This window comes from Acanthaster planci, linkage group LG10 (genome assembly GCF_054643075.1).
Source record: "Acanthaster planci isolate LZ-2023a linkage group LG10, COTS_SCS, whole genome shotgun sequence".
Lineage (NCBI taxonomy): Eukaryota > Metazoa > Echinodermata > Asteroidea > Valvatida > Acanthasteridae > Acanthaster > Acanthaster planci.
In genome coordinates this window covers 1,321,271-1,348,748 of record NC_141786.1, presented here as the reverse complement: position 1 = coordinate 1,348,748, position 27,478 = coordinate 1,321,271, and the positions used below count along the sequence as shown (strand labels likewise).

At 41.6% G+C, this 27,478-nt stretch overlaps 5 protein-coding genes across 8 annotated transcripts in view; 1 reads left to right on the top strand and 4 right to left on the bottom strand.

The window, feature by feature from the left end:
• Positions 1–1,093: 1,093 nt before the first annotated feature.
• Positions 1,094–6,359, bottom strand: LOC110983524 (prefoldin subunit 2-like). The gene is made up of 3 exons (XM_022242833.2): positions 6,149–6,359; positions 4,526–4,649; positions 1,094–3,564 (listed from the first exon to the last, which is right to left on the bottom strand). The coding sequence occupies exons 1-3, from the start codon at positions 6,334–6,336 to the stop codon at positions 3,391–3,393; spliced, it is 486 nt and encodes a 161-aa protein (XP_022098525.1). The 5' UTR covers positions 6,337–6,359; the 3' UTR covers positions 1,094–3,390.
• A 1,801-nt stretch (positions 6,360–8,160) lies between these two features.
• Positions 8,161–12,437, bottom strand: LOC110983478 (uncharacterized). Its single transcript, XM_022242762.2, has 2 exons — positions 11,803–12,437; positions 8,161–10,810 (listed from the first exon to the last, which is right to left on the bottom strand). The coding sequence occupies exon 2, from the start codon at positions 10,550–10,552 to the stop codon at positions 9,080–9,082; it is 1,473 nt and encodes a 490-aa protein (XP_022098454.2). The 5' UTR covers positions 10,553–10,810; positions 11,803–12,437; the 3' UTR covers positions 8,161–9,079.
• A 989-nt stretch (positions 12,438–13,426) lies between these two features.
• On the bottom strand, positions 13,427–17,616 carry LOC110983546 (uncharacterized). The gene is made up of 4 exons (XM_022242868.2): positions 17,391–17,616; positions 16,545–16,585; positions 15,907–16,036; positions 13,427–15,118 (listed from the first exon to the last, which is right to left on the bottom strand). Exons 1-4 carry the CDS (start codon positions 17,484–17,486, stop codon positions 15,017–15,019), a joined length of 369 nt encoding a protein of 122 aa, XP_022098560.1. The 5' UTR covers positions 17,487–17,616; the 3' UTR covers positions 13,427–15,016.
• A 650-nt stretch (positions 17,617–18,266) lies between these two features.
• Positions 18,267–23,838, bottom strand: tmem147 (transmembrane protein 147). The gene is made up of 6 exons (XM_022242771.2): positions 23,675–23,838; positions 22,328–22,397; positions 21,921–21,986; positions 21,210–21,431; positions 20,413–20,534; positions 18,267–19,301 (listed from the first exon to the last, which is right to left on the bottom strand). The coding sequence occupies exons 1-6, from the start codon at positions 23,749–23,751 to the stop codon at positions 19,160–19,162; spliced, it is 699 nt and encodes a 232-aa protein (XP_022098463.1). The 5' UTR covers positions 23,752–23,838; the 3' UTR covers positions 18,267–19,159.
• nfrkb (nuclear factor related to kappaB binding protein) overlaps positions 23,594–27,478 on the top strand; it is a 24,980-nt gene continuing 21,095 nt past the window's right edge. Inside the window, exons 1-2 of one of the 4 annotated variants that reach the window (XM_022242770.2) lie at positions 23,594–23,619; positions 26,723–26,988. In XM_022242770.2, coding sequence (XP_022098462.2) covers positions 26,724–26,988 — 265 coding nt within the window. In that variant the 5' untranslated portion in view covers positions 23,594–23,619; position 26,723. Of the gene's footprint in view, positions 23,620–23,918; positions 24,146–26,722; positions 26,989–27,478 lie in introns of those variants that run through there. The other 3 variants (XM_022242767.2, XM_087142882.1, XM_022242769.2) reach the window with 3 other exon arrangements.

Genomic DNA, 27,478 nt, shown 5'->3' with positions numbered 1-27,478 from the left:
CGACAAGGTCTAAGTTGCGGTTTCCAATCCAAGCTTAGGACTCCCATCTGTCGCCTTCGAGGATGCTAATTAGTTTCATTATTAAAAATGAAGACACAAACCGCCTTGCTTAGACCACGTTCCGACCCTCCTCGGGTATATTACGGCAGTAAACTTCAGTGTGCACCCATCGACTCACAGAATTTACATCGATGACGCCCCCCCTTCCACTGATGTTAACTTTCTCTAGCAAGCGAAGGCGCTGTCATCAGCTTTTATACAGAACTGTGAGGAGAAGGCGTGCCAACCTCAGACTCCGAAATAAATTATGTGTTCAGCAAGCATACAGCTCCTGGTGCCAACTGTCCACGTGCACTGACGCAAAATCCACCATTTTGGTTCCAACAATTCAGGCACTCATGTCGCAACAACTCTCGTAGACACGTGTACAGCTCTGCTCTCAGGGTTGCAGCACAGTGCACTAACTGAAGCGCAAAAATCAACAAAGTTTTGGGCTCAATGATATTTAAGCCAAAATTGCTGGAGATTCCCAAACAATTAATTTATTGTCTTGTCCTTGGTCTTTCAATTTTTTGGTGGCTTAGCTAATTGTATGTTTATTATTCACGCAGAATATTGCCAAACCTGTTCACTGCCATTTTTCTACAAGCTCATCCCTCGACCGCCCTCTATTTCTGTAGCACTTATGACCATTTTCCAATCCTGCCCTCGGCCATCAACCTCAAAAACCAGCGTGTTGATTCTGGTCTAAATTTACACAATTCCACGACTTTGAGGGCCTAAATTTTCCTTTTTCAAAGGAAACTATGGGCACCTTTCTTTAGTTCACTGCTCCCACAGGCGGAGAATTTCTGATTGGAATACTCTCCTCATTACTGAAAACATTAGGGCACAATTTGAAAAAAAGATGACTTTTTTTTTCATTATTTCAAGCTATCTTAGAATTTTATTTCCTCATTCAATTTTTCCCCAAGCAAACACAGCATACCTATTTATTTCCATTTCGTAGTATTCTGTGACTTGTCTACGGCGGAATACAACTTTCCATTCCTCAACAAATCCCCAAATACACTGACAACTCAAACAACAGTCATCAGTTATATCATCTCCAATTTTTAGTACTTTTCCTTCTAGTTTTTTCTCAATTCGAACAGCAAACTGAAGCACAATTCTTACATCACAAGGGTAGTTATTACATCCAGCTTACAAAGCTGACAAATGCTCCATTAGAAACTTTTACCAATAATTCACACAAATATTCCATTTCATCCATGCAGACCCACATCTTCCTTCTGAACTTCAGCTGTCTCCATGGCTATGGTGTATTTATCTTAACAAGCTAGCAGATACGGTTGTCAAGTTGTCAACCAGCGAGGGGCAAGACAGAATCAAGTACAGTATCAAACACTCATGTAAATGTGCAATGTACCAGTCTTATGCATTTGTGAAGAGTTGTTGGACTCTCCACGTCTCCTCAGTGTCCAACATCATCAGTCAAGTCTCAAGTTATGATCAGTTGGAAAACGTTTATTTTCTGAATATATGTATTAAACACCTTTGAACAATGCCACGAAATTTGAGAAAGTTGCGCGGGCTAATTACAAGGAGCAGGTATGGGACAAACCATTCCTTTAGTTAATTTCAACATGCAAGTACCAGAGCCAGAACAATGAAAAAATGTGACTTTTTAGACCTTTTACAAATCCAAACAAGGGCTGAAGAGATAATTTACACAAGTTGTTAACAGCTGAAGCTTGATTTTTCAATTTCCGTACTTGCTGGCAGACACTTAGTGTAATGGCGTCCACAGGATTAAAATGTGAGCAACGCTCAAATAAAAAGCTCGTTGTGTGGCCCCATGTCACACCTACAGAGTTTTGCACTTAAGCATTAAAATAATGTCCTATATAAGTGCAGACTTTTTAACAGACTGGGCCCAATTCAATAAACTACCAAGCAAGGCAATGCCTGCTGACAAGACATCTTTCGATTCACACAGGGACCGCAAGAAGGTTTCACAAATGGTATGCCAAGTTGACAAGCCCCTGGCATTGCTGGCGTTACGTCTGCACTTTGTATTCTTTCTATACCCAAACATGCCAGAGCTTTTCTAACCTCAGTCTCACTGACTGGCAGAGATCACAAAATATCCCTTCTCTTGTCCCATCATGAGCAGCAGTGGTCAGGACCTGAGCCATGCACAGAGTTACCACACAATTGTCGCCATTGATTGAAACAAAATGGCAGGTGTACATATACATGAATGCGCAAAACCACACACTCTACTCTGTACACAATGACCGGCCATTTTGTTTCCAACTCTGGTCTGTTTAGGTTATCGAAGTGACTACGTCACAGACACAATTCTATGTGTAAAAGGCATTAGCGTGAGAATCAGCACACGAACCAATGCACGCGCGTAATCCATCCGTTTGCACTGCACTCTCTTGTTCACAGTGATGTCACACTTTGGTACTCTTATAACAACCAGTCTCATGGACTAATGTTTAAGAAGCATGGGCACAAGACTAGACCAGGAAAACGCAAGCATCATTTGCTAGTTTCAGCATCAACTGCGATTCAGGCAGAAACACTCTCATTTTAGGAAGCAAATCAAGGTCATTTCCTGAAACCAAAGATCCCTTTGTTATGTCCTCAACCATGAATATACAGTCCAAAGCAGATAAGAAGAGCACTGCATTACAAACTTTAGTCATGTTTATAGCAAGGAAACTCTTATGTCCCCAACTCTTTGCTTTTCGTATTTTCCATTACTGATAATACAAGGTATCTTTTATAACGATGCCATTTGTAAAGTCCCAAGGACCTTGTTTAACAGTGTTGCACCGTACACTCTAATGGTCATAATATTTCAAACACAAGAGTCTATTTTCAGGGGCTTAGCAAAGGCATTTTCCTTAGGTTGGGGTGGGGGTATGCCAGAGTCACTTTGTCGACTTGTAGCTTGTTTGCCAACCTCATGTCGTGTCAAATTCACAAGGTGCGGAAAATGGAAATCTGTGGTCACTGGTCAGCTACATGTCATGCTGAAGGTCAAGGATAACGTTTACGTACCAATTTTGGAATCATCTGCCAACCCCAGCTCTATTTGCGGACAGGAACTCACTATTGGGGGGGGTGCCACACCCCACCCCCCACCGGCGCTACACCCCTGTGTATTTTGTTATACTAGGCACATATACTGATCACTACTCAATCCATATTCAGTAAGGGGCCTTTTGCTCTGGCGGTTTTATTCCCTTGGGGACGTGGATAGTGACAATGCCTATACATGTGATAACGTGCTCACTGATTTTCATTGCCTCCCTGTATGCATGGTATGGGGCCAACTGCCCAACAGTTCATCGTCAGGATTATGGATAAATGAGTTTATGTTCCTGATGCTACCAGCACTCCCTGTGTACTGCCTTTGTCTTTGGCCTCTTGTGCTTGGTTCGGGGCCTGCTCTCCCTTGACTCTGATATTGTGCTTCTCTCTAAACTCGTTGATTTCCTTCCCTTTTCCTTCAACCTGTTTTGTCAGAGCTTCACAGAGCTTTCCAAGCTGCCAAAACAATACAGAAATATCAAACTTTAGATCATTCATGCATATTAAAGACCACATCTTCCTTTGGGCACAAACCACTCGATAGGACACTCAAGTATACCAAAATTATGTGTAATGTATATGTATGCACACATCCTTGCACCTTGTGAAGAGCATTCTTTGAAATACTCCTAACCCAATCCCAAACTGGTCAACAGCTGAAATGGAAATGATGTCTGACTACAATGTGCACAGCGCTGCTGGATGGCTCTCATTTCAATTGTACCTGGGATTTTGTTTGCTTTTATTTACTTTAAGTAAGAGTTAAGACACTGGTCCATGTCAAATGCTATAAAGATTACACAGAGTATTTATAGAGTAATTTGATGACCAGGAGCTGCAGTGGCACAACGCTCATGGACAGGTGGTGCTTTGACCAAGTGTGTCATGATATGTCAAATGCATGCGTGTGTCAAGCTGAATAATAGCTCAAGTACGGTACATCTTGAAAAAGCTGAAGAATGTGCATGTTTATGGTGTGAGTGCGGTGCCTCCGTAGAAATGGCGTCGAATCGGATCAGTCTACAGACAAATCCAACGACCAAAATTAGAAGCCATTACTACGGAGCCATCCTGATCACACGCAGGTGATGCCCATGCGTGAAATTCCTCCAATAGGCACTTGTTAATTGCCAAAGTGCGCATGCCCACTCAGGTTGAGACAGGCCCCTCCGAATGGCGTCTTGTAGGAATGGCGTCTTGTAGTCAAAACTTTACAAACAGTTGGATGGTACACGTACATGAATGTATTTAGTTGACAACTTTTGGAAAGTATTTTACAAGAAATGTAAAAGGAATTCCAGTTGTCAAAACTGTACCTGTTTCTGACCACCGTTCTCCTTCTCCAACTGATCAATCAAAGCATGAGGTCTCCTTACTATGACATGACAATAAAAAAGGGTTTATCAGAGGAACCCACCTGTTCCTTGTTGTGCTGGAGTGCAGGTAAGACCTCCCCCACAGTGCGTTCTACCAAAACTCCACCCACCAGACGAAAGCATTTTCTGTCAGCATCTACATCTTTTAGAGTTTCAATTACAAGTCTGAGGAAAGACAGATTCCATGAAATTGACTGATTACAACGATGTCTCCAAATATTAAATCTCTTGACCACAGAGATGAGATTTGTTTATTATCATGATTTCAACCCAGTTTTGGCAGAAGTTGTGCCATCAGTCATTTTCTTACATGTACTTGGTCAACCGTAGTGGAATTGTTACCGCAACCAAGTAAGTTGCTACTTTGGAAAACTGCAGGCTTTTCCTACGTGCTATCACACACTTTGGGAAGAGTTTCCTACAATGACCCATTATCCATCTCAGAGTAATAAAATGTCCTAAAATCAAATTCAGGACGAATATATTCAGGCCTTTACTCTGAAAACACTGAAATTTTCAGACTAGCCTTATAGGGTTTGTGCACAGGGTGTCAAGTGGCATCCATTTACACATGAACATGGAATTTTTCCCAAGCTTTGCTGGGGCCTACAGCGAGGACAAGGTGTGTAAAACCTTACAGTTCTGGAAGTACCTGTAGGAATTCTCTGATGTTACAGTGGTGCTTCATCGAGTTTTATTCTAAGCCCACTGGACCTTTATGAAGGCTCAATTTTGAAGCTTCTCTGATTTATTGCACTCCATCCTGAGTTGATTTGCCTTTGAATGATTTCCATTTGTAGGATAATCAACCCAAGAAGAAGTGCAATAAATATTCGTAAGAAGCAAGATTGCCGTGACATGCCTCAACAAAAGGTCTACAAACTGACCAAAGCATCCATGCAACCGCATTAAATGAATCATATCATCATGACAGATCAAGTTCCATAAATGGACATTACCTGACACCCTGTGCACAAATCCTATCAGACCGGTCTGAAAAACGTTGGTTTTTCGTTAATAAATTATTTTCAATATTAAATTTGACTTGTTAGAGTGTATGTTGTTACTTTCTGATGCTTCATAAACCACCGCAAGGACAATATACAAGTATACGTAAGTGCTGTCTATGGAACTCTCACTGCCACGCTGCATTCTGGCAGGTGATCAGGTGGTCCAGACTCCAAGCTAACACATGGCTAAGAGTACTAACAGTAACTAACAGTACACCCATTGCATTAAGATAAAGGGTATTAACCCCTTTGCGACGGATGGCATGTCTTAAATGCCTGAAATCCAAACTGCAGGATTGTCACAAACTTTGAATCCTAATATCTTCCGAAATGAGAATGACTTTGCAATTTTACTTACACCGGCGTATTCCTCAGAGTTTGGACTTTCATACCAGCACCCTAAAGCTTTCCAAAATCGTAAATTTTCTGATGTATTTCAGAAGATATTATTAGGATTCAAAGTTTGTGACTATCCTGCAGTTTGGATTTCAGGTATTTAAGACATGCCTTGAAGTAGGGCTGTGGTGGCGACAGATAAGAGACAGATTGTAAAAGCGAGCCACTACTACCATGGAGGAATTCCCAGTAGGCAGTACTACTACTAGCCGACGGCGAGAATGGCCTTACATTCCCTTACTACTTCTCAACACTCACCGGTGCTCGTTTTGGTCCCCCTCGAGTTCAGCAATCTTGCTCATAAGTGCTCTTTGTTCCTGTCGTAGTTGGTTAAATTTAGCCACAATCTGTTCATTTGATGGCCCTTTTGTAGACGTTTTCGTGCTGCCATTTGCACTCGTTTTCCCTTTCTTGTCCGCCATGTTGAACTCATAAATATCGCGCATGGAATTTACGCCGCGCCTAGCCGGCCGTGCCTGCATATGCAGCCAGCTAGCTGAGGCTGGGCCATTTTGAAACATCGGTGTCGTTACAACTGTGGCTTTAAAGCTTGACGTAAAATCGTTTACTGAAACTTGATACTTCATGAAATGAAAAATAAAACGCTTTTCAAATTCTTAACTATGAACTTTTATGTTTTTGTAGTAGGCAATGGATCCAAAATCTCACGAATTTTGGATACTTGTGAAGTCACGACGTTGGGACCAGTACACTGAACTTTAACAAAGCCTAAGTCTTAACAAAGGGCTCTAGACTCGCCTTGTCCATCTCTTTTGTGTTTCTTTTTACTGTTCCTCCTGACATCATGAGCTACAGAGGGCGCAATTTAGACTACAATTGAAAGCTCATAAAAGTTTGGTTTGTACGTGTAGTTCCGGCCGTCGACGTTTTCAGGAAAAAAATAAATAAAATGAAGGCCAGAAAAGAAAAGGGAGACAGCTTTTTTTCTTCGTGTGTGAAGACAAAATGGCTCAGGTAGGGGAATATGCTATAAGTCGTCAAATGATAGGTCTACCCTTTTTTTCTCCCAAGACAAAAAACGATTCAGGAACGTAATCCTAGATGTGCAGGGCATGTCCTTTTACTCTGCATGAAACCATTGTGAGCTATGTTGGACAGCCCAATTACGACATCTGAATTTTACACCTCATCGTCCACCCAGCTGAACACCCTCCACCCGTACCTCCAATCGCCCACAAAATAATTCCATTTTGCAGTTTACCACCCACTGTTGATAAACTTTCTTTCTGACATATACCTGCAGCTCCTTTGTCGAACCTGAGTATGGGTACATTTGGAATAGATGGCAACAATCTTTCCAGTAACTGCCTTTGTTACGGAGGATAGCACAAAAGGTCTACCCACTTGTATCCACGGACGTATATAAAAAAAACCTGGACTTGCAACGCCTTTGTATGAAAAAGAAGCCAACCAGCGGCCATTTTACCGATCCGAATACAAAGGCGTGGGTTGGCTCCCTACTATTGACGTCAGGAAGAACAAAGGCGGGCATTACCAGGAAAGCTTTGTATTCGGCTCGGTAAAATGGCTGCGAGTGGATTCAATGACTCTATAAGCTGATTAAGGGCATTGCGAGTCCAGATTTTATTATACACGTCCGTGCTTGTATCCCTATAGAACAAAAACTCTCACCATAAAAAAAAGTTAATGGCTGTCACGCAGAACTTCTACAAACTCAAACTCGGCTTTAGTAAACATTTGCTTGGTGGTGCATCCACACGAGGGTGAGTTGCTCCTGGAGACAAGTTATTTTTTCAGTCATTAAAAGTGCAAACAATTACGGAATGGTACGTGTACGAGCATCTTTTTTCGGGGGGTTAGGAATTTTCGGTTGAGGAAAAAAATAGACCGTATTTTTTTTTTTTTAAATAATTCATGTTGCTTTCCTCTGACCCCAAATCTTGATACGCCACTCAATGATTTTGATTTCATCATAAAATTAAACTGGCAAATAATTTTGATGCATATTGATCAGGCATGCGCACAAAACTACAGGGCATTACATAATAAAACAGTCACTGTGACAAACGTACTGCACAGACTCATTTGCGAGCTAATTTGATTAAAATCTAGTACACTGAGTTGTCTGATTGCACATAAATATAACGATTTGAATTCCCCAGACTAAAGGCACTGTTGCTATACCTCATGGGTGCGTGACTGCGTTTGCGCGGTTACTCCTGTTAACACAGTAGGATGCGTGCGCATTACCTCGTGTACAGGAGTACCCCCCCTAGTGAGAATCAGGAGTTTACATGCGCTCGGTCAACGCGAGTAGCTCGCTCGAACGCACCCTAGTTGTGATTCGGGGCAAGCTCTCGCATGGCGACCTCCATCTCTGGAATGGACTGGTTCCTTCTCTATCCGTTGAGAACAGTGTATTGTTGCAAGGCGTCTCTAATCACGCTTATGTAACTAAGCAAAAGCTTGCCCCGAATCAGGAGGTATAGAAACAGTGGTTTTAGTTTGGAGAATCCAAGTTGTTATGTTGACGTGAATTTAAAGAACTCAGTGTACCAGATTTTGGTCAAAGTAAATTCGCAAAGGGTTTATTGGTTTATTTATCTATTTTTTATCTAGCCCCATCAAAAGAACGCATGCCGCAAGAGCACCAGGTGGGCGTGCCTTTGCAGCGCCTGCGCCTATGCATTAGGCTGCTGCGCAGGCGTATCGCTTGCTCAAATGGCGCCATGCGAGTAGGTTACACGCGTATTCACGGTGAAGTTCTATATCTTGCGCCGCTAGGCGGAGCTATACGATCTTTGATGTATACAACGCATGTCACAGCAGCCATGGACTTATACTGTGTTTCTCATTCTCTCCTCAAATAATTATTTTCTACGATGAAACGAAAACCAAATTTATTCATTTTAATCCTGCTATACAGACCTAAGTGGTAGAGAGCTGCAATGAATTTATTGCACATTGTTCTCAACCTCCCATTTCATAAATTCTTTGCAAATAACAGCAACTTGAAAAGACAGTAACAGAATGCGATTTGATGGAAGCGGCTGCAACATCAAACCAACATTATTATTATTATAATAACACAGATGGTTTAGCCACGAGGTTGTTCTTACCTACACTGATCTTGAGAAAATGGTTTTTTCTATTATAATACGAGTATTTCGAAACTGTAAGTAACCGTTGTTTTATGTTTTATCCATATTAATTATTATTTTTGCCCAGCAGTTTTATAATTTCATTGTCTTTCGACTCAACCGATGACGAATCAAAATCCTTCATGAGCCCTCGCTGTTTGGATTGTTTGACCTTTCGCCAGATTTGGACCATGCTCTCGTCAAGGACAGAGAAATCAGGAAGGTCAAAATGCCGGATCCTGGGATTGTCCCCACGGTAATGCACCAATCGAAGCTCCGTCCTCGGATCGATTGATTTCGCCTCCCCACCCAGCTTGATTGCGTGGATTTTGAAATAATGAACATTAATCGGCCGTAGAATGTTCTTATCCCTCCCTGTGTTCGGTAGAGTCGGATCCTCCGGTCGCCACCGATTACGCTCAATTATCGATCCGGGGACAGTCTCGGTCAGATTCCGGCGGCCGAAGAACCAGTTCTGCAGCCGAACGGCACCGAATTGATCCAAATGTGGGTCTCGTAAGTAGTCGGTTATCTTCGGCATGGATGGATTCATTGGTTGGATGTATTCATCTACGTCGATTTTGATCATCCAATGAGTGTCGTATCGATGGCGCCAAAGACAGTCATTCTCATGAGCTATTTGGACTTCCAGGTAAGACTTCTCATGCGACGGTCGGTGTGACCAGGGAATGACGGTAACAAAGCCAGACTCCACGTGCTCTCGGACAGTTTCACGAAGAAGGCTTAAATCCTCAGGCGCGTTGTCGTAGATGTAAGCGTGTTCCACGCCGACAAACCGGTGGAAGTCTAACCAATCTGGGAGGAAATCGTCCATGTCCTTGACCATCGTGCAAACGCTCAAGAACTGTTTCTTCGCACCAGAGTGGGTACCAACTCCTCGGCACACAGTAAAGTTCGTGTAAGCATACCTGTACCATTTGCGGCGCCATGTTTCCTTGTACAAACTCATTGTAAAGTTACGCTTTCCCCGATAAGCTTTTGGTAACAGGCAGGTCATAACAAACACATATTGCGATAAATAACCAAAGCTCCGGTAATCATCTACCACTGGGTCGATGGACGTCATTTCACCGTTCGGGAACTCACAAGTGAACCGAGCCTCGTTCCACTTTTCCCTTAAGAACCGTACCCCAACAAGCACGACGCTGCTGGATTCCTGAGCGACGAACGCCGAGTGTATGGTCGGCATGTCGGATCTCTCCAGCTTGTGGGTGAAGAAACAGGATTCGTCGGCGGGGAGAGAACGTGAATACGCGCTGGCGTTGCGTTTGATGTCCAACATCGTGGTGTACTTGCGCCACTCGGCGAACGCTGCCGCCAGACGTTTTGCCCGGTGTTCCCGTTGCTTCTTCGCGGTGAAAGACGGTTGCAGAATGGTAGAAGACAGCAGCCACAAGATTATGACGGCAAAGAAAGCGATCCATCCCCACCACGGATGGGTCATTACGTAGTAACGCAGTCGTCGCATTGTAACCGAGTTCAGTATTTCAGTGTGCTTTATTTGATGAGAGAACGTCATTTATTGAGAGATGACAGTGACATCATCGTGTTAAAGACGGCTTGCCGCATTACACCCCATGGAGGTCAAACTGTCTCCAGACGATCACGACATCATTGAAATGTTCAGCAGATACGTCTCAGAGATCCCTAGCACGGAGCTGCCAAACTAGTGGACGATTACATGCAGACGACGCTCACAGTGACAAATTCATTCTGAGTGGTCGAAGCACTTGTCTTGCACTTGGTGAATTATGATAACGTCACGACGAGAAAAGACCTGTGCAGCAAAAAGAATTGTGAAGAGACGCTGAATCAGACTTTATTTTGAATAAATTGCTATGCCCCCAAACCAACCAAATCCTTTACCATAAATACAAAAGAATGCAAACACCTTTTACTAAAACTTCCAACAGCGAAGTAATGAACAGAGACTAAAGCCATACTCCAATGATCGCAAAGCAAAGTGTTCGTTAAGTAATCGAATTTCCAGAGAGCTAAACAGCAACCCACTATTGCCGACGGAAGGGAACAAAAGTGTAGGCGGAGAAAGCTTCATTTTAGCGTACTGAATGGAGGAAAGGAAATAGTTGTCACTGCTTTCCTTCCTCGGTGTTACTGCTCTCTACACCGCGTTGCAGGACCTGGAGTTAAGCCATAAATAGAGATGTGGCTGCCGGGGTCTCAAAATGCCCGGTGATTTTCTAAATAATTACTGAAAAAGGTCAGCTGCAATACTGCCTGTGATGGTTGCAGACAAACATCTAGACCGTTTGAAAATTTTTCGCAAAACGTCCTTTCACGTTTGCTTCGTGCAACCAGGGCCTGCGACTGAGTTGTTCATGCCAATCCAACAGGCAAAATGTTCCTCATAAGGATGTTCACATCATCCCTTTCAAACAGGTCGGCTATAGCATAATAGCTCAAGAGAGAGATGAGCACCCAGACCAAATGTCGAGGCGTCGGTCGCATGGTGAATGACCTTGAAGCCGGACAGAGAAGCAATCTCACAGGTATTTATCCAATTGTGACGAATGAAGGGTCTGGTGCTAACAGTCAAATCATGTAGAGTGGAAGAGTCAAACCATTCCTTCCCAAATTCCTCCATGGTTATGATCAAACAAAGGACGAAATATCAGTTAAGGATTTCGCTACAAGTGGAAAACCGGCTGCTTGTAAGTTTTTTAATAATCCAACAGCAAGAACACACGAGGGGTTGGGGGACTGTACCCTCAAGGTGGAGAAAGGTTTTCTCTGTGACTGTATACGTACCATTGGATACGACGAGAACTTGCCACATGATACGAGGAACATACGTTGAAGTTACGCAGTTACGTCGGGCCGCATGCGTCATCCCTCCCATGTGCAAATCGTCAGTCCCTACTATTGCGTTCTTTTGCCATTGGCAACGCAGGACCGCGAGGCATTATTGATAAAGCTAGGCACATTGTTGACTGTCGGTTTGAATATCTTCGTGGTAGATTGCCGTAGCTAGGTCGGTTTTCTCACAGAAGGCAGAAGCAGTCGTTTTATTTAATCTGCCTTGCGATCTGCCTGAGTAGATGTCGTCTACGCTTTGCACATGTAGCTGAATTCTTTTGTCGCATCCATGTCTACTCGTTGCCACTCGGAGAGATTATATTGCGCTTTTGTCCTCTTACGTAACAGTATTTGGATTTCACGTTAAGTGCCCATGAGAAGAGCTTCGCGAGAGCCAAGTTGCTGATGGTGACGTCACAACCCATACAGCCCAACCTCATTAATAAAAGCCTTGTCAGGCCTGAGAAAGATTCTGCTTATAAGAAGGAAAATGTCAGGTCCTAATCCTTTCATTATTTTCATTCCTGATAATACAAAGTTCCTGTTATAACAAGGTAATTTGCCAAGTCCGAAGAACCTCAAACAAGGAAAAACGAGGTTCGACTGTATTAATTGCTACGTCTTCTTCGGGAACGAGTTGAGACGTGGCTATGGCTACAGTATAATTCACTGCAAAAATGTCCAGCCAGTTCGGACAGGCCCCTGATTCGAGCAGTGCTCTAGCCTTCCGGAGACTGAGAAGATAAGCTGATTAAGGTCTAATGGACCAACCACTAGCTCGAGCGTCCATATTTCCAAGCTCTATACGGGATGGATTCTTTCTCAGAGAGCAATGAAATCATACAAATAGGTCCATGTGAACCGGTCGAAAATCATGAAGCGGCAATAGACGGACGAAAGGCCTAAGGGCGAGCAGAAAGGGTATAATCAAGCGATTGCTCGATAATATTTATCTCCAGCTGGAAACCCCACCCCTCCTCTGCCTGCAAATGAAGGAGAGATCGTGGTTCATTTTTTAGGCTATTTGCGCTTTCCATTCCATTTTTCATAACAAAAAATTGCTGCCTGCAAGGTGAATTATTTTGTGGTAGCTTTTCAGGGTAACTTCCCACACAGCACCCGGATATGATTAGTATAAGACTTCATTACAACGTATGAAATTATTCAGGAATGCCTTTTCACAAACCACAGCCTGTCAACCAGGGTTGAACCCAACCCTTTGGCGAAAATCTTGATTTTTCACCTTCACACCAGTTTGATGCAATGTTGTTTGATGCGGATGAATACAATTTTCAACCCGGGTTAAAAATCAACTCAGGTCATGAGTATGGTTGATTTCAACCACGCAGCTATAAAACGGAACCCAGTTTTAAGCGTTCTGGGGGATAACACATTTGGCGCGGGGTGAAAAAAGTTCAAGTGTGACTCGGCGCCAGTCTTCAACCCTGCATTCACCTGCGTCAATCACCTTTATTCGGTACTGCATATGTACATCGCTGTAGCCTGTTTTGTCTTCTGGGGGGAGGGCGACGTAAAAGTCCTAACAGACTGCAACATTCAGAATATGAAACAAAACTCTTTTCCCCTAATTTATTTGATCACTAGAATGTCTGGGAATATGAAGAAATAATTAATATACAAAACAATGAGCAGTTATGTACAAATCCTCCCCCCATAAATTTGTTCACTTTAGTCTAGCAATGTACAGTAGGCCCTACTGATTGAGCTATGGCTTTTTATTCATCATAGGCCTATCTATTACTTTCTTGACAATGTCCATGTATACAACGAAGTATCAGAAATGTATGTTATTGCCAAATCTGGTCGGTGGGTTTGATTTGACGGATCTCTCCACGGTTTTTGTCGAGGCATCAAGTCTTACCATTTTTCACGGTAGTCACTTTTATTGCAATCGCAGAATCAAGCAAAACTTGTGTCAAATTGTTGTTTTAATGGAAGATTTCTTTATCAAAGCCTAAAGTTCTCAAATACGTGTCTCTGGTGTAAGATGTATATGAGATTTACAGTTATTTAATAGATTCGAAATCTGATCAGATGAATGTCAAGTGATAGGGTGCTCAGTATAAATAATTAATCAAAATTAAATTTAATACAAATTTTACAACTTCCGAGGAGTAAAACACATGAAGTTAATTTATAATAGACGGATTTCGACAAATAAATATCCAGTAATAACTTGACATCAAATTGCTTTTGGAAGAGAATAACTCTCCAATCATAAACAATGCCTTCCTGTTTTGTATTCCACCTAAACCAAACCCACTGGTAAAACAACTAGACCTGTCACAATCTCAATGGTCAAATTATCTTAAGCAAGTGATGGCATCCTACAAAACGGATATTTCCTCCAACGTGGCAATGGGCACAACGAACTGACTGAAGTGAAAAACACTGACAATATGCAAAAGGCAAAACACTTTCATGGGGGAGGGGAGGGTGTTGGGTGGATGGGTAGGTCACGGGTTGGGGAGGGCAACCCATCACAAGCTACAGCAGGCAGGAACTTTGTTCTCAAAAGGGCAAGGCACTTCCTCACTTGTGAAGGGCACTTGTATTAGAAAATCAACTTGTACATGGGGATATTTCAATAGGCATTGAGGCAGACAAGGCACATTAAGGCAATTGTCTCTGATGCCTTGAAGACGTTCCTAACCTGCTATAGATAATGTACACTGTAGACAGCAGATAAGCTTGACTCAATTACTTGCTCAAGCACTTGCTCAGTCACACTGGATCCGTCTCACACATGATAAATGCCCCCCCCCCGGCTTTGAACACTTTCCATCCATGATGGAAATAGATATATTTTATAAATATATCGTTCAGTTCACGCAACTCAACAAAGATGTCCACCAGTCTTCATACATGGAAGAAGAGTACAGAGATACGCAAAAAGTGATTCTTAGAAAAATTGCTTTCCTGGATGGATGAAAGGAGATACCATCACACCCTGTTCCTAGTTTAGCCAGTGTCATGCCCCTTCCCTACTCCTTAAAAACCAAAAAAAATTAAGTTCTGCATATCTGACGTTGTCTTTCCCAACGACTGATGTAAAAAGCTTGCCTATGCGGTTTTCAAGGAAATAGTGTAGATATAAGGAATGTTGGTCCGGTCCTCTGCTATAGTTATGTACACTCCTGGACAGTCACTCTCTTTTGAAGTAGAACGCTTTACCCTGGGCTTGTAGTTCTTGTTCATAGCCTTCATATTCCTGCTGAAGTCGCTGCCTGAGGGCCGCTCTTCTAACCTGAGGAGGAATACAGACCAACACAAATCCAACTGGTCCATACATCAAGGAGGGTCGAGGCCGTATGAGGGATGCAGCTGTCACATGAACATATTGCTGCCAAATTGGTGAGCACTTTGAGATTATAGGTTTTTGAAGGCTGCAATTTCAGGAAGAACCTTCTTGGTAGTGACCAGTAACAATAGTAAAGGTTATCACATGAACACCAGAGCTAGCGTGGGACTTCTTGTACTAGCAGTTGGCATGGGTGTACATTCAGAGGAAAATTAGTTGCAGCAACTCTACACCGCACCATACAATCAAGCATTGATGCCTTGTGGGGTAACAGAACAAAAAAACACTGTGTACGGTTGAAATTTGTCTCTGAAACGTTCTAGAGGTGTGTTGCACAAACTACTTTTGACCATAGCTGTCCATGACAATGTTGTAATCGAGTCGATTACAAGTCCCTGCGAGTCCCGGCATCACAAGTCATCTGATATGAAGTCAAATCTTCAAATGAACAGTGACAAAAGCTTTCCTTTGTCACTGTTTACCTTGTTATTTTTTGTTTAATAAGAAACATTCTATTAAAACACTGTTCCTAGAAGAATCTGGTTTTGATAAAGCATATTGAACATGTGGGTGGAGCACTCAGGAGATGGAGGGGGGGTGAAGAAACACAGGATGATAAAGGATCTGACAAAGTAAAAGGTAGATTTTGGCAATAACGTTTATCAAATAAGTCTGTTAATTTATTCCAAATTCAATTTTAATAGAATGAAACAGTTCTGACGGTTTTTGTTTACCTCTACAAGAGCTTTGTTGGCAAATTTGGTCTCTGTCTTGAGTTGAGAAGCTAAATCTTTGGCTTGGCGGAATTCACTGGCTTCCTCCAGATTCTCTGACCAGAATGCCTTCTGGTTAAGCTCCAACTCACTGCAATATCACCCAAAGAGACGAATAAATTGAGTTTAATTTGATGACCTATTTATTTAGCGTTCAATGCACAGGCATTGTGCAGTGTCTGACTCGATGTTGAACCTGAACCCAATTACAAAATAGATCTTGTGGTAATGTAGCAACTATAGACAGGAATATTTCGGTGGTCAAGGGGAAAAAATAAATTCAAACATGAAAAAGTTTTTAGGTCCCCCCCCAAAAAAAGACAAACACCTTTTTTAGTAGTTTGAAAAACATCTTTTAGTTCCAGACAAATTGTGGACCCTCATTGCAATGAAGTCTCAGGAAAATATCAGAAACTCTGAGATGCAGTGAAGCGAAATTCAAGAAGTGCATCCAGGCTTATTGCAAACAACAGGACTTTAAAGATTACTATTACAATCTGGTGGAAACACACAACCTGCTGAAATAATCTGTGACAGAAAATGCAGCAATTGTAGAGTTTGATAAATGATTAATACATGCACGTACTGTATATAATTACCTTTTGACAACTGACTCACGTCTTGCCATTAGCTCATCATACTAAAACAAACAACATAAATTATTCAGATCAAAGCAAATACCAAATGATTTTAAACATTTCCTCCAGAAATTAGGTAAAAACTACAATGTACCAAGAGAGACGGGGTTGGGAGTGGAGTTCTAAAACCATTACAGAAGAAAATGGTCACGATAAAATGTAGAACTGAGAGTAGGTTTATACAGTGAACATCATGGAAATATTTAGTTGGCGAGGAGTGGTAGATCTTAATGATAAAACTCTGAGCATTCATCTCAAGAGACTGGGAGACATAGGCTAATGTAACCAGTAATCAGAACAGTTAATAAATAAGATTCCTAGGCCATAGTGCTAAGCAGGCTTGGGCTTAGCCCAGATTGGACACCAGTCTTCATTACATTCTGACATAATGACTGACTAACGCAATGTGTAGTACGGTCAGGGTATTTCTAGAGTTGTTAAGGCATAACCCTGTGTGTCTTACTGCCCGACTACATTTTATGAGTTCGTATTAAGGCTATGGGTTTTGAAATGCAGCCAAATCAGATTAGATCAATGTTAATCAGGGTACCTACATTCATTTATTTCAATTAGGCCTATCTTTAATCCAATGTTCCACATTCTCAATCGAATCTTCGCCACAAATCCGTCCAAACTGATCCATTATCTCTCTTAAAATTTTCACCTAGGGTTTTGAGACCACTAAAACCACTAGTACTTGTAACCAAACCAAAATAATTAGGCATTGGCTCTCTGAATTCTAAAATATTAAAACACAATTTTGTCTTCAAGTTCAACTCATGAACATTCATACTTTTAATAGACTACCTTAATTCGTTCTTTCTGAGGCTGAAGCGCCCGTTGTAAGCTCTTCCTGTTTGTGGCAGTGTTTGCCTCAAACCTATACGACGTAGCTAAGCTCATTTTTCTGTCAAATTCTGTCGATTAGGCCCCCTATCTGTAAATTATCGATATATCTGAGGAAAAATTCCAACTCGACGATGTGCTGGACCGGAACACAGCTGACAGATGATTCGCTGGTGCGTTGAACATTAACCATTTCCCCAATGAAACCGCTTACTTTGTGTCAGGGTACCAGTTGTAAGGGTACGCACACAGTTGTTGCTAGGTTACGGTTGACCTACTTTTTGTACCCCGGCGCGGCGCGGCGTGGAACCCACTGTGCCAGCAGACGTTCGGTTGGACGTTTCATATTTCAGTTTGCTAATTCCTGATTTTTATTTGAACCAGAGATTTCGCGAAAAGCAAATAGTTTACTGGAGAACATGATAGACCCTACATGAGTGACACATAATGATTATCTAGAAGTGATATATACAAAATTCTGTATGGATTCACATGAAATAAATCTTGAAATAAATCGATAACGCGGCAAAATCGATGCGACCACTGGGATTTCTGTAGGGATGGTCGGTTTTTTTTCTAGAGGGAGGCGCAAAGAAAGTCCGAGGAGAATATTACTTTTGTAGATAATTCGTTTAGAACACCCAAACTGAAATTTTAAAAATTCAACCAATAAAACAGCACAAACCAATGTAATGAAACAAAACACAAATTTAACACAGGAAAACACACGCAACAGGAAACAAATGCTCACAAAGCCGCACAAAACTAAAAAACATTCAGAAACAAAATGACAAACAAAACTAACGGTTTTCCTATTAATGAGAGATGCAACAGATATTCCACTGCACAAGTCAGTGCCACAAGACACTCAAGGAGAGAACAAAGTTTATTGTCACTATTCCAATAAAACAAACTTCTGAAATGCAAATCAACAGACTTTATCCACAAGGAAGCCATTTCGATCATGTTACCAGAAACTGTCCTACTCGATATTATCTGTCAAAAGGGATGGTGCCTGACTATTTTGAGTCGCACGTCATGTTTATTTTCTTCATTTTATCAGTTAATCTTACAATATTTAGATATAACAAACCACAATTTTTAAATTGTTAGTCAATGTCGATTGCATTCATTCGTAATGAGTGCTTCCATTTACATTCTCAAGCCCCCCCCCAAGTTAATCTCACTTTCAATTCAATATGACCGACTTGTGAATAGGCTCACTTAATGAAAGCAAACGATTTTGATATGGCTAAAGACAGATATTTTGACATTAATTGTTACAGGTTGACAAGCACCATTTTTAAAAATTCTAAACAACATTTATCCTCTTTCAGAAGTGTTAAGTGGAAAATTTATTGTAGAAAAGGGTTTAGAAAATCCAGTTCCTTTGATTTTTCCCCAGCATATTTCACATCTGACAAATATCACAAATGTTGACACCAAAGTTGTACGAATGATTCACATTAACCCCAACTCTAAAAGAAGCTTTCAACAGGAATTGTCCTGAATCCTTCAATATTTATTCCGTATTTTACAACCATCCGATGTGGCACAGCCAAGCCTTTTTTTTTTAGGGGGGTGGGGGGCAATTGTCTCCTTGTCCCTCCCCCTGGGTTGCACCACGCCAACCTTCTCACAATATTGTGCACAAAGACAGTGAAACAAATTTCCCCAAATCGGGTTACGTTGTATTAAATAAAAAAGGGTTTTCTCAATTGTGTTTTTGTTCATTTTGCTGCAAAGTGGTTTGCAGTTGTGGATGTCAGTCCAACGTAGAGCTGAAGAGCGACGAGCCCCACACAGGATGTGTAGAAGAACTTAGCCAAGAGGAGAATCCAGGAACCCAGACCAACAGCATGGATGAGGATTCTAGAAGATTAATTAATGGAAAAAAGGAGTCGGAATTGAAAGCTGGTAATACTTAAAAAAGACTTAATCAAGATAAGGCAAATTAAAAACCCACACAGAAAACAATGTCAGTTTTTTTCAAAAGAGGAAAACATCCTTGATGGCATGATATTAAAAGTACAGTATCAAAGCAAAATTGTAACATTTCTTGGAAGTTCAGATATTTACAGTCTCTAAAGTTGCTACAATGACTAAATAACAAGGAAATCTTGGAATATTTCTATCTGTATAGCCACTATGTAATCTCAGATCGACTGGAATCTTTATTGCAGTTGAGGTCATCACAAGTCCATGCAATCTACTTTAAGTCCATCTCAAGATAACAAGTCATTCGGTCTTAAGTCAGGTACCCAGAACAATACGTGGCAAAGGGACCCCCTAATGTGGTGCACAGGCTCTATACATGATATACCCTTGGCTTCTGAACCTAGCAATTCCCAGTATTCCTTCACTACAAAAGAAGTCACAAGCTTTTCAAATGAACTGAGATAAAATCAACCCAGCATCAGGGTAATCCTGCAATTTGTGACTGGAATTGTAATTGACCTGACAGCAACAACGCTGATTGAATCTTTTCAATTTGCTATTTTAGAAGGGGGGGTTGGGTGTTAATTTAATGGAAATTCTCTGCACATGATGCACTCTGCAACAAACATTACCTTGAGACAATATTCCTCCTGGATTAAACTATTGCAACCGAACTGTGTATAATTTGTGTGGTGATTACCTTGTAAAGTGGCAGATTTATTATAATTTTGAGAGACAGGAAAAGCTTCAAATCAGTACCAAGTTAAAGTGTCTAAAACAAGAACATTAATGAGCAGTGAATATCACCATTTCTGCTATCAGTACAATTTTGCTATGCAAGAAACAGGTCACCAACTACGATGCAAAGTCTGAATGAATCCAGTCTTAGGCTATGTCAATATCTACTGGCTTTGATTATACATGTATATAAAGCACAAGTCTATGATAAAGTGGCTGTAGCCACTAGCCAATGACTCCCATTGGTAGAAGTGTAATTTCAAGCCTTAGGAAAGTAATTTGGACATGGCTATGGAAGTGAACTTACTCCACAATGAGCGGTTTGTAGCAGCTAAGGAATAGAAGAATGATGACGATAGGTCGCAGGGATTTGTTGAGATCATGACGGCTCCACAGCCAGACTAAAACTGCTGTGGCTAGGTGCTGGACCTGGAACAAATGGGGATCAAGTAACCTCAACCTGGAAGCATTACATGTATTTGGTTACTCGATTTATGCATAAATTAATTGGTTACATTTTTCTTTTTGATTGACATTGTGATGTGAAAATACAGGCTTCTTTTCAGATGGCATATTTGGACCAAATCTTGTTAATCAAAATCTCAATACATTCTTCAAAATGTGTGGATGCCATGACGAAGGGATGTAACTGAAACGGCATTGTAGATTACATGAACAAATTGCCTTGTGGAAACCTGGACTATAAAATAAGGAAGGCATTAGAATACCACTAGTTTTGCAAAGCTGTACATGTAGTTGTTTGGAGAGTCGCAAATTGGCATATCATCATTTCTTGTATTTTTGACAGCATTCTCATACAGAATTGTGGTAAAACTGGGCATTCTAAGTCTTTGTCTCGTGAAAACAGTGCATCCAAAATTTAAAGAGGAAACTACATGGGACAGATCCATGGTTGTTAGATTCCTTACAATAGCTTCCTTATTCCAACTTCCATTGGGTTTTCTGTGCTTATCTTGCTGAGAGCAGTAAAATTTAAAAACAGAAAGCTATGCAGCTTCCAAATTTGAACAAATAAAAATTCACCAGTAAGGGACAAAGAGTGCCATAATAGGACCTCTGCACACCAATTAAAAGAAGCCTCACCAAATTGACATTGGATTCAAGGCTCATCTGAATATACTTCCAGTCAAACTCTGTTCCTCTGGCCCCAAACCACAGAGGCAGCACGCGGGTGACGATCAGCTCTGCCGTTGCCCAACCGACTCCTGCCGTCATGAATCTCAGGTCACCCTTACCAGCCACGCTGGTCAGGATGAAGTAAAAACCCACCAGGTCACCCAGGTCAACGGTTGATTTCATAAATTCCTGGCACAAAAGGAATTCAAAAAGCTTCTGGTCTGATAATGAACTAAACAGTGAAGTCTGCTGCAGGTGAAAAAGGCTTGATAAGGTGCTGTAACGTGTTTCTCAGGTTTTCTTGGTATCAACAAACCTGAGAAACACGTTTTATGCCCTAAAGAATGAACTGCCATTTTAAAAAAAGTTGCCACTGGTTTTTCTGTAAATTTAATACAGAAAGTATGGGTATTTAAGAAGATTTCTTGCAAAAATACAAAGGGAGTGAGTAGAGAGTCAAGTCACAGTCAAACTGTCAGTCGGACCTACCTGACAAAAAGCTAGTGCAGTCAGACAAAACGTCCCAAGGAAACATAAAGAAAAAAGTCCTAGATGATAAATTCTTGAGTTACATGTAACTTTGATGAATGTACATGTACACATATGGAACAATCTATCAACAACAAACAAATAAAACAATAACAAAACCAAAATACCACAAGAATTGGCTCCTCTTACACCGATGATATCCAGGTGTCCTGTTGTGCCGTCAGATGTAGGGAAGAAAGTGGCTAAAATCAACATCTGAAAACAAACCAAAAGCTGAACTTGACTGTGCTTTCAGAAGGTATAATGGTGTAAAGACAGGTCTTTCTCCTTTCTGCAATCCTCAACGTACATTCTGGGGTTTGTGATTTGAAAGTCCTTGTCCAGGCTAATGGAAAATGCCACAAATGGCTCAGCATGCCTGTACATGTACATGTACCTACCTCAAACACATGCAACAAAAAGGAATTTTGTATCTGCAAAGATACAATTACAATGTCAACTAATTTTTCTCAGACATGCCAGAACTCCACTAACAAATACTTCCACACGGCTTAGGCAAAAGTGTGATAATTTGAATTTGGAGATATTAAACTTACCTTGCATAGCTGTGTAAACAGGTAGATGGCTCCAGCTTGAACACATTTCCAAAAAGCACTGTATTCTGATCTGCAATGTTAAAAGTGGTGAAACAAAGTTAAGCCACTTCAAAAGTCATTTTCAACTTAAAATATTTCTAATTCTTAGTTTGTGAAGCGATTTCATGTAGAAACTGTGCAACTGTCATTGGGCATGCCAACAACCATGATTCATTACGGTCAAAATATATATTTTTGTTCTCAGACAACATTGGTGCTTGGCGATGTCATGTTTGTTTGTACACAGGCCATGCACAATTAAGCGACGTCCCTAGTTTCTGCTTATGTCGCTTGATCAAGTGGCAATGACATCATTTTTATCAGGTCACGTCACAATGATGTAATTTTCCGTGATATTTTAGGAAAATAAAGAGATTCGAAATGCCGGCAGCCAACATTGCTGCTGTGTCGTTACTGTTGGAGTCAACGGCAAAATTATTTCTGATCGCTATTTTGGAAAATCTCTACTGAAATCAATAAATTTGCCACAGTGAATCGATTGAGATTTTTGACGGCAACATTTTTATGCATAAAGTAAACTTTTAGCAAAGTTTTATTTTTTCGCATAAACATTTTCATCGGTTGAGTTGGACTTGCCTACCCACCAAATTCAACACGTCCAGTGCAAGATTTCAAGAGTACAAAAATTCTCTTCAATCCCCGCTTTCAGAGATACAAAATGAAAGGAAAATCTCATTTAGATCTGGGGTAGCATGTTTCTACCCCCAGAACTGTGGGGTCCGACATCCGTTCCTCTCCCACGGGGAGGGGACGTCGGACCCCACAGTTCTGAGGGTAGCATGTTTCCTGTAAATTTTATTTATCAGAGCAATTTGTATTGAACTTTTTGGACGATAAAGAGATCGATGTCATCTGTGAACCGTGATCTCGAAATAGTTTAAAAACTACGTCTTCATTGCAAAATCAAGCGGCGCATGTATAATCTGGTGTCGTCGCTAGATTGTGGCTTGGTTCCTGACCTGATGCATGCCATTCTAGATCATGTTTTGGCCTACATTCAGAACATTTGTCAACACATTCATGAATGAATCATGGTTTTTGCAAAGTGAATTAACATGTAAGTCTGAATGTTGACCAAACGTAAGCATGCTGAAGTTTAAAAATGAGAAAATTTTAATTTTTGCAAAATATCACATATCAGAGTTTACACAGAAAAATGAAAGACGCCCCCTGTTGACCAACTCGTATATTTCATGCCAGGACAGGTTGCCTCCTGCACAATTCGCACAAAAGTATTTGTAAATCGTAGCATAGGCCTAACACTTTGACTGAGAATTTGAAACTTACAGTCCAGAATACTTGTATGTGATGAAGTAGGGGATATACGCCAAAGCCACACAATTTCCAAAGTGAAAGAGCGTCATTTTATTTTACGCCGCCCGATTCCCTCGCAAAATGTAAACGTGGTCAATTTGCAATTAACTTGACTACAGATATGAGGATCTAGACCAAAGATTCGGTCGTTATCTCGGAGAAAATTAGTCTGGCGCACATCCTGAGCCACTTCTCCTGTATCAAATTATAATAGAAGAGCACCAGTCTATTATTTCGCTCCAGATAATGGAAATAATAGTCTAGTCCCTGAACCTATTTTGATCTTGGTCATTTCCTTTGATCATGCTGATGCGGGTACCCTCATCAGTCATAGTGACCTTGTCGAGCAGCTGTGTTTGAGCCTAAATTGGTGGTGAATAGCCGTAACAATGTAAAATATTTTAACTAAACTAAAATTTGGGGAGATGTTACTGTGGAAAAACGGTGAATTTGGATTAGGCCTACACTTACTTAAGCTAGGCTTATTTTATTTTCATTAACCCTTTTTAGATCCTATGCCATGTATGATGTACATGTATGTAGGCCTAACGAAGATGCATGTACATTCATGACACAGTTGTCCTATGAGTCAAAATCTGTCAAATTTCACATAAGTGTCTGTGTACTGGGGCAAATCAAGTAGAAGGAATTTTTACTGTTTTTGACAGTTACAGTAGACATGGTAGAAGGAGGGTTAATCGTACTCAGTGTTACGCAGTACTGTGGCTGTTGTTATGGCAGCCATAACACATCTCCCATTTTCTATTGTTGCGACACTGCAACTGTGCAAGCGCGCCAACTTCAGTGGAGATTTCGGACTTTATTTTTCTTTTAACAAAAATTCCTCCAAAGCCTCCGATGAGAAAAGAAAAAAGATTCCTGCTTAGGCCTATACAATTAGAAACCAACATGAAAAAAAACAATTATGGTATAAAACATGAAATTTAGGCAAAAAAAATGAAATAGTCCAAGCGCGGATTTGAACTCACATTCAAACCTTCCACCTTAACCACTCAGCATACAGCGATCCAGGTAATTCAAAATACATAAACCGTCGTGATGATCAGCTGCGTTATCGCACTTGTGCAGTTCAGTGCTGTAATGATAGAAAAGGAGAAATGCATTACGACTGCTGTAACGATAGTCACTTTGTTATTGTTAAGCTGCTCACTGCATTTTAAGCCAATTTCCATTCCATCACTATGTTGATTTTAGGGACCCTGCACTAGGAAGTGAATAAAGCTAGAAGCAGAGAGGGGAACAAATTGTCTACCATAGTAACAATTGCGAGTATCCATTCGTCAAACGTTATCATGGGTGACATGGCTATATCATGTATATGCAACGTTCTTGTCACGAATTTGTTCCCCTCGGGTAAATCATCTGAGCATGCGCACATGAAACGTGAAAAAGGCTTAGGCCTATTGTGCACTTGCTATGTTGATCAGTCATGCCTGTTAATTTAAAACAGTCAGAGGTCAAGAAGTGTTTTTTAATTTACCAGTGTTCAGACCCAAGCTCTCAACTTATTGAGATCGATTCATGAGTGCTATATGCATAGACCTAATCATTGTAATGTAAATGATACCAGCGGAATGAGGTCAACTGGCCCCCTGACCAACTTGCCCCTTCTTGCCCCCTGCCAAGCTGTCGCCTAGCCGAGTTGCCCTTTTGCAGATTCTTCCCTTGGCAAACTCACCTCCTGACCAAGCTGCCCCCTCAGCAGGCAGTCTACTAGTTTGGACAATTAACTACATAGTTTCAAAATGATGATAAGTGTTCTGGCAGAAGGGAAAATGTGCAGGTCGAGGTCTTTGTGCCAGACAATGCACTCTGATGGCAACCACAAAATATAAACTAAGCACGGCAAGAGGGTTAGATGTGAAGGGGCAAGTCGCTTGGTTGGGGGGTGAGTTGGCAAAAGGGTGAGATGTGAAGGGGCAAGTCGCTCGGTTGGGGGGTGAGTTGGCAAAAGGGTGAGATGTGAAGGGGCAAGTCGCTCGGTTGGGGAGTGAGTTGGCAAAAGGGTGAGATGTGAAGGGGCAAGTCGCTCGGTTGGGGGGTGAGTTGGCAAAGGGGTGAGATGTGATGGGGCAGGTCGGTGGGTTGGGGAGTGAGTTGGCAAGAGGGTGAGATGTGAAGGGGCAAGTCGCTCGGTTGGGGGGTGAGTTGGCAAAAGGGTGAGATGTGAAGGGGCAAGTCGCTTGGTTGGGGAGTGAGTTGGCAAAAGGGTGAGATGTGAAGGGGCAAGTCGCTTGGTTGGGGGGTGAGTTGGCAAAAGGGTGAGATGTGAAGGGGCAAGTCGCTTGGTTGGGGAGTGAGTTGGCAACAGGGTGAGATGTGAAGGGGCAAGTCGCTTGGTTGGGGGGTGAGTTGGCAAAAGGGTGAGATGTGAAGGGGCAAGTGGCTTGGTTGGGGGGTGAGTTGGTAAGGGGATGAGTCGGCCAGAGGGCAACGACCTACCATCATACCAGTAATGCTTGTCATGCTTGTGCATATTAAGTAATAACTGGGTACCCGTTGCTACTTTTGTTTTCATGTAATGCACGTTAAATCAAAGATTTGTAATCATATCAGACTTGTCAGAAAGATATTTGTTGGTTACAATTGAGTTGTCACTGTTACGACACATATACAGTGTACATGCACTGTAACATCAGACGCAACTATACATGTAGATTAGTTGGGACGGCATCGCAATTATAGTTGCTAGAGTTGGGCAGTCACTACAGCACAGAGGTCCAGTGTGTGCACCTGCCATAGCAAAAAATAAGATTTTATTTAGCCTACGGTATGTCGTAGAAGAAGTGGCATATTTTTGAGGGATGTTTGATGTGAGCTGCATGAATTTGGGAAGCTTCAGAAATTTTATGTAGAAATTTACACACAATGGTTGGGCCAACCCAACTGCAGCACTGTAGTTGGGACTGTCTCATCTATAGTTGGGACAGACACAATAGTTTGAGTGTGACATCTCTTTAGGTTTTTATTTATAAGACATGTATATCTCTTTCTTTGTAGAATGGCTACTCAAGATGATCTGGCCAGCAGCAATCCTGACGCTGATGTAAGGCAACACAAGGATTTAGTCGAATCAGCCATGACCCGTCAGCTGTCTGTATCACTTGGGCGACGGATCAGTCTAGATGACCTCAATGAGAACTCACACAATGAAACGGTGGCGGTAGACAGCCCACAGAATGGCGAGGTTGATGTTGTCACTGTGGATAACTCACCTGGAGAGGGCGCACCTCTGACCGGCCGGAAAATCCTCCCGGTGTCTCCTGGTAATTAAGGACCACTCAAATAAAAGATATGTTTTGAAATATGGCTGAGTTCGAGCGGCTTGTTCTCGTATGTTCACGAATCGCTCGATTTAATGTTCGTTAGTCGGCCGCCCTAACACCGGGAATGTACAACCGATTATCGCTGGTTGTTGCATGCAACATAGCAGCATCCATGTACGTTCTTTCAGAGTGAACTTTGGAAAGCTGGGATGAATTCTTTTCTGTTTAAAAAGGAACATTCATTTCTTTGCTGTAGAAAATGATTATTGTTTATTTTGTAAAATTTCCCATTGTCTCCGGCTTTGTGAACCATCTCGATATTTTTGACAGCTGTTCAAAAATCAAAATCTCACGAGTTTTTCTGTGTGTTCCTGTAAAACCCTGACGAGGAGGTGGTGTGTGATCCTGTTTGGGGAACAGTGTTCTTGAGTCGTGTTCCTGCCGTTCGAGCGTTGAGAACAAGAAACCCGTGTCAAGAACAGGCCGCCCG

What these genes read in the sequence shown, in the direction of transcription:
- LOC110983524 (XM_022242833.2), bottom strand. Translation starts at nt 6,336, where the DNA reads ATGCGCGATATTTATGAGTTCAACATGGCGGACAAGAAAGGGAAAACG. An exon ending in GGGGACCAAAACGAGCACCG is followed by an intron (nt 4,650 to 6,148) that starts GTGAGTGTTGAG and finishes GTCTTTCCTCAG; the next exon opens with ACTTGTAATTGAAACTCTAA. An exon ending in TCCAGCACAACAAGGAACAG is followed by an intron (nt 3,565 to 4,525) that starts GTGGGTTCCTCT and finishes TTGTTTTGGCAG; the next exon opens with CTTGGAAAGCTCTGTGAAGC.
- LOC110983478 (XM_022242762.2), bottom strand. Translation starts at nt 10,552, where the DNA reads ATGACGTTCTCTCATCAAATAAAGCACACTGAAATACTGAACTCGGTT.
- LOC110983546 (XM_022242868.2), bottom strand. Translation starts at nt 17,486, where the DNA reads ATGAGCTTAGCTACGTCGTATAGGTTTGAGGCAAACACTGCCACAAAC. An exon ending in CGTGAGTCAGTTGTCAAAAG is followed by an intron (nt 16,037 to 16,544) that starts GTAATTATATAC and finishes GTGATATTGCAG; the next exon opens with TGAGTTGGAGCTTAACCAGA. An exon ending in CCAACAAAGCTCTTGTAGAG is followed by an intron (nt 15,119 to 15,906) that starts GTAAACAAAAAC and finishes ATTCCTCCTCAG; the next exon opens with GTTAGAAGAGCGGCCCTCAG.
- tmem147 (XM_022242771.2), bottom strand. Translation starts at nt 23,751, where the DNA reads ATGACGCTCTTTCACTTTGGAAATTGTGTGGCTTTGGCGTATATCCCC. An exon ending in TTGAATCCAATGTCAATTTG is followed by an intron (nt 20,535 to 21,209) that starts GTGAGGCTTCTT and finishes CATTTGTTCCAG; the next exon opens with GTCCAGCACCTAGCCACAGC. An exon ending in TACAAACCGCTCATTGTGGA is followed by an intron (nt 19,302 to 20,412) that starts GTAAGTTCACTT and finishes TTAATCTTCTAG; the next exon opens with AATCCTCATCCATGCTGTTG.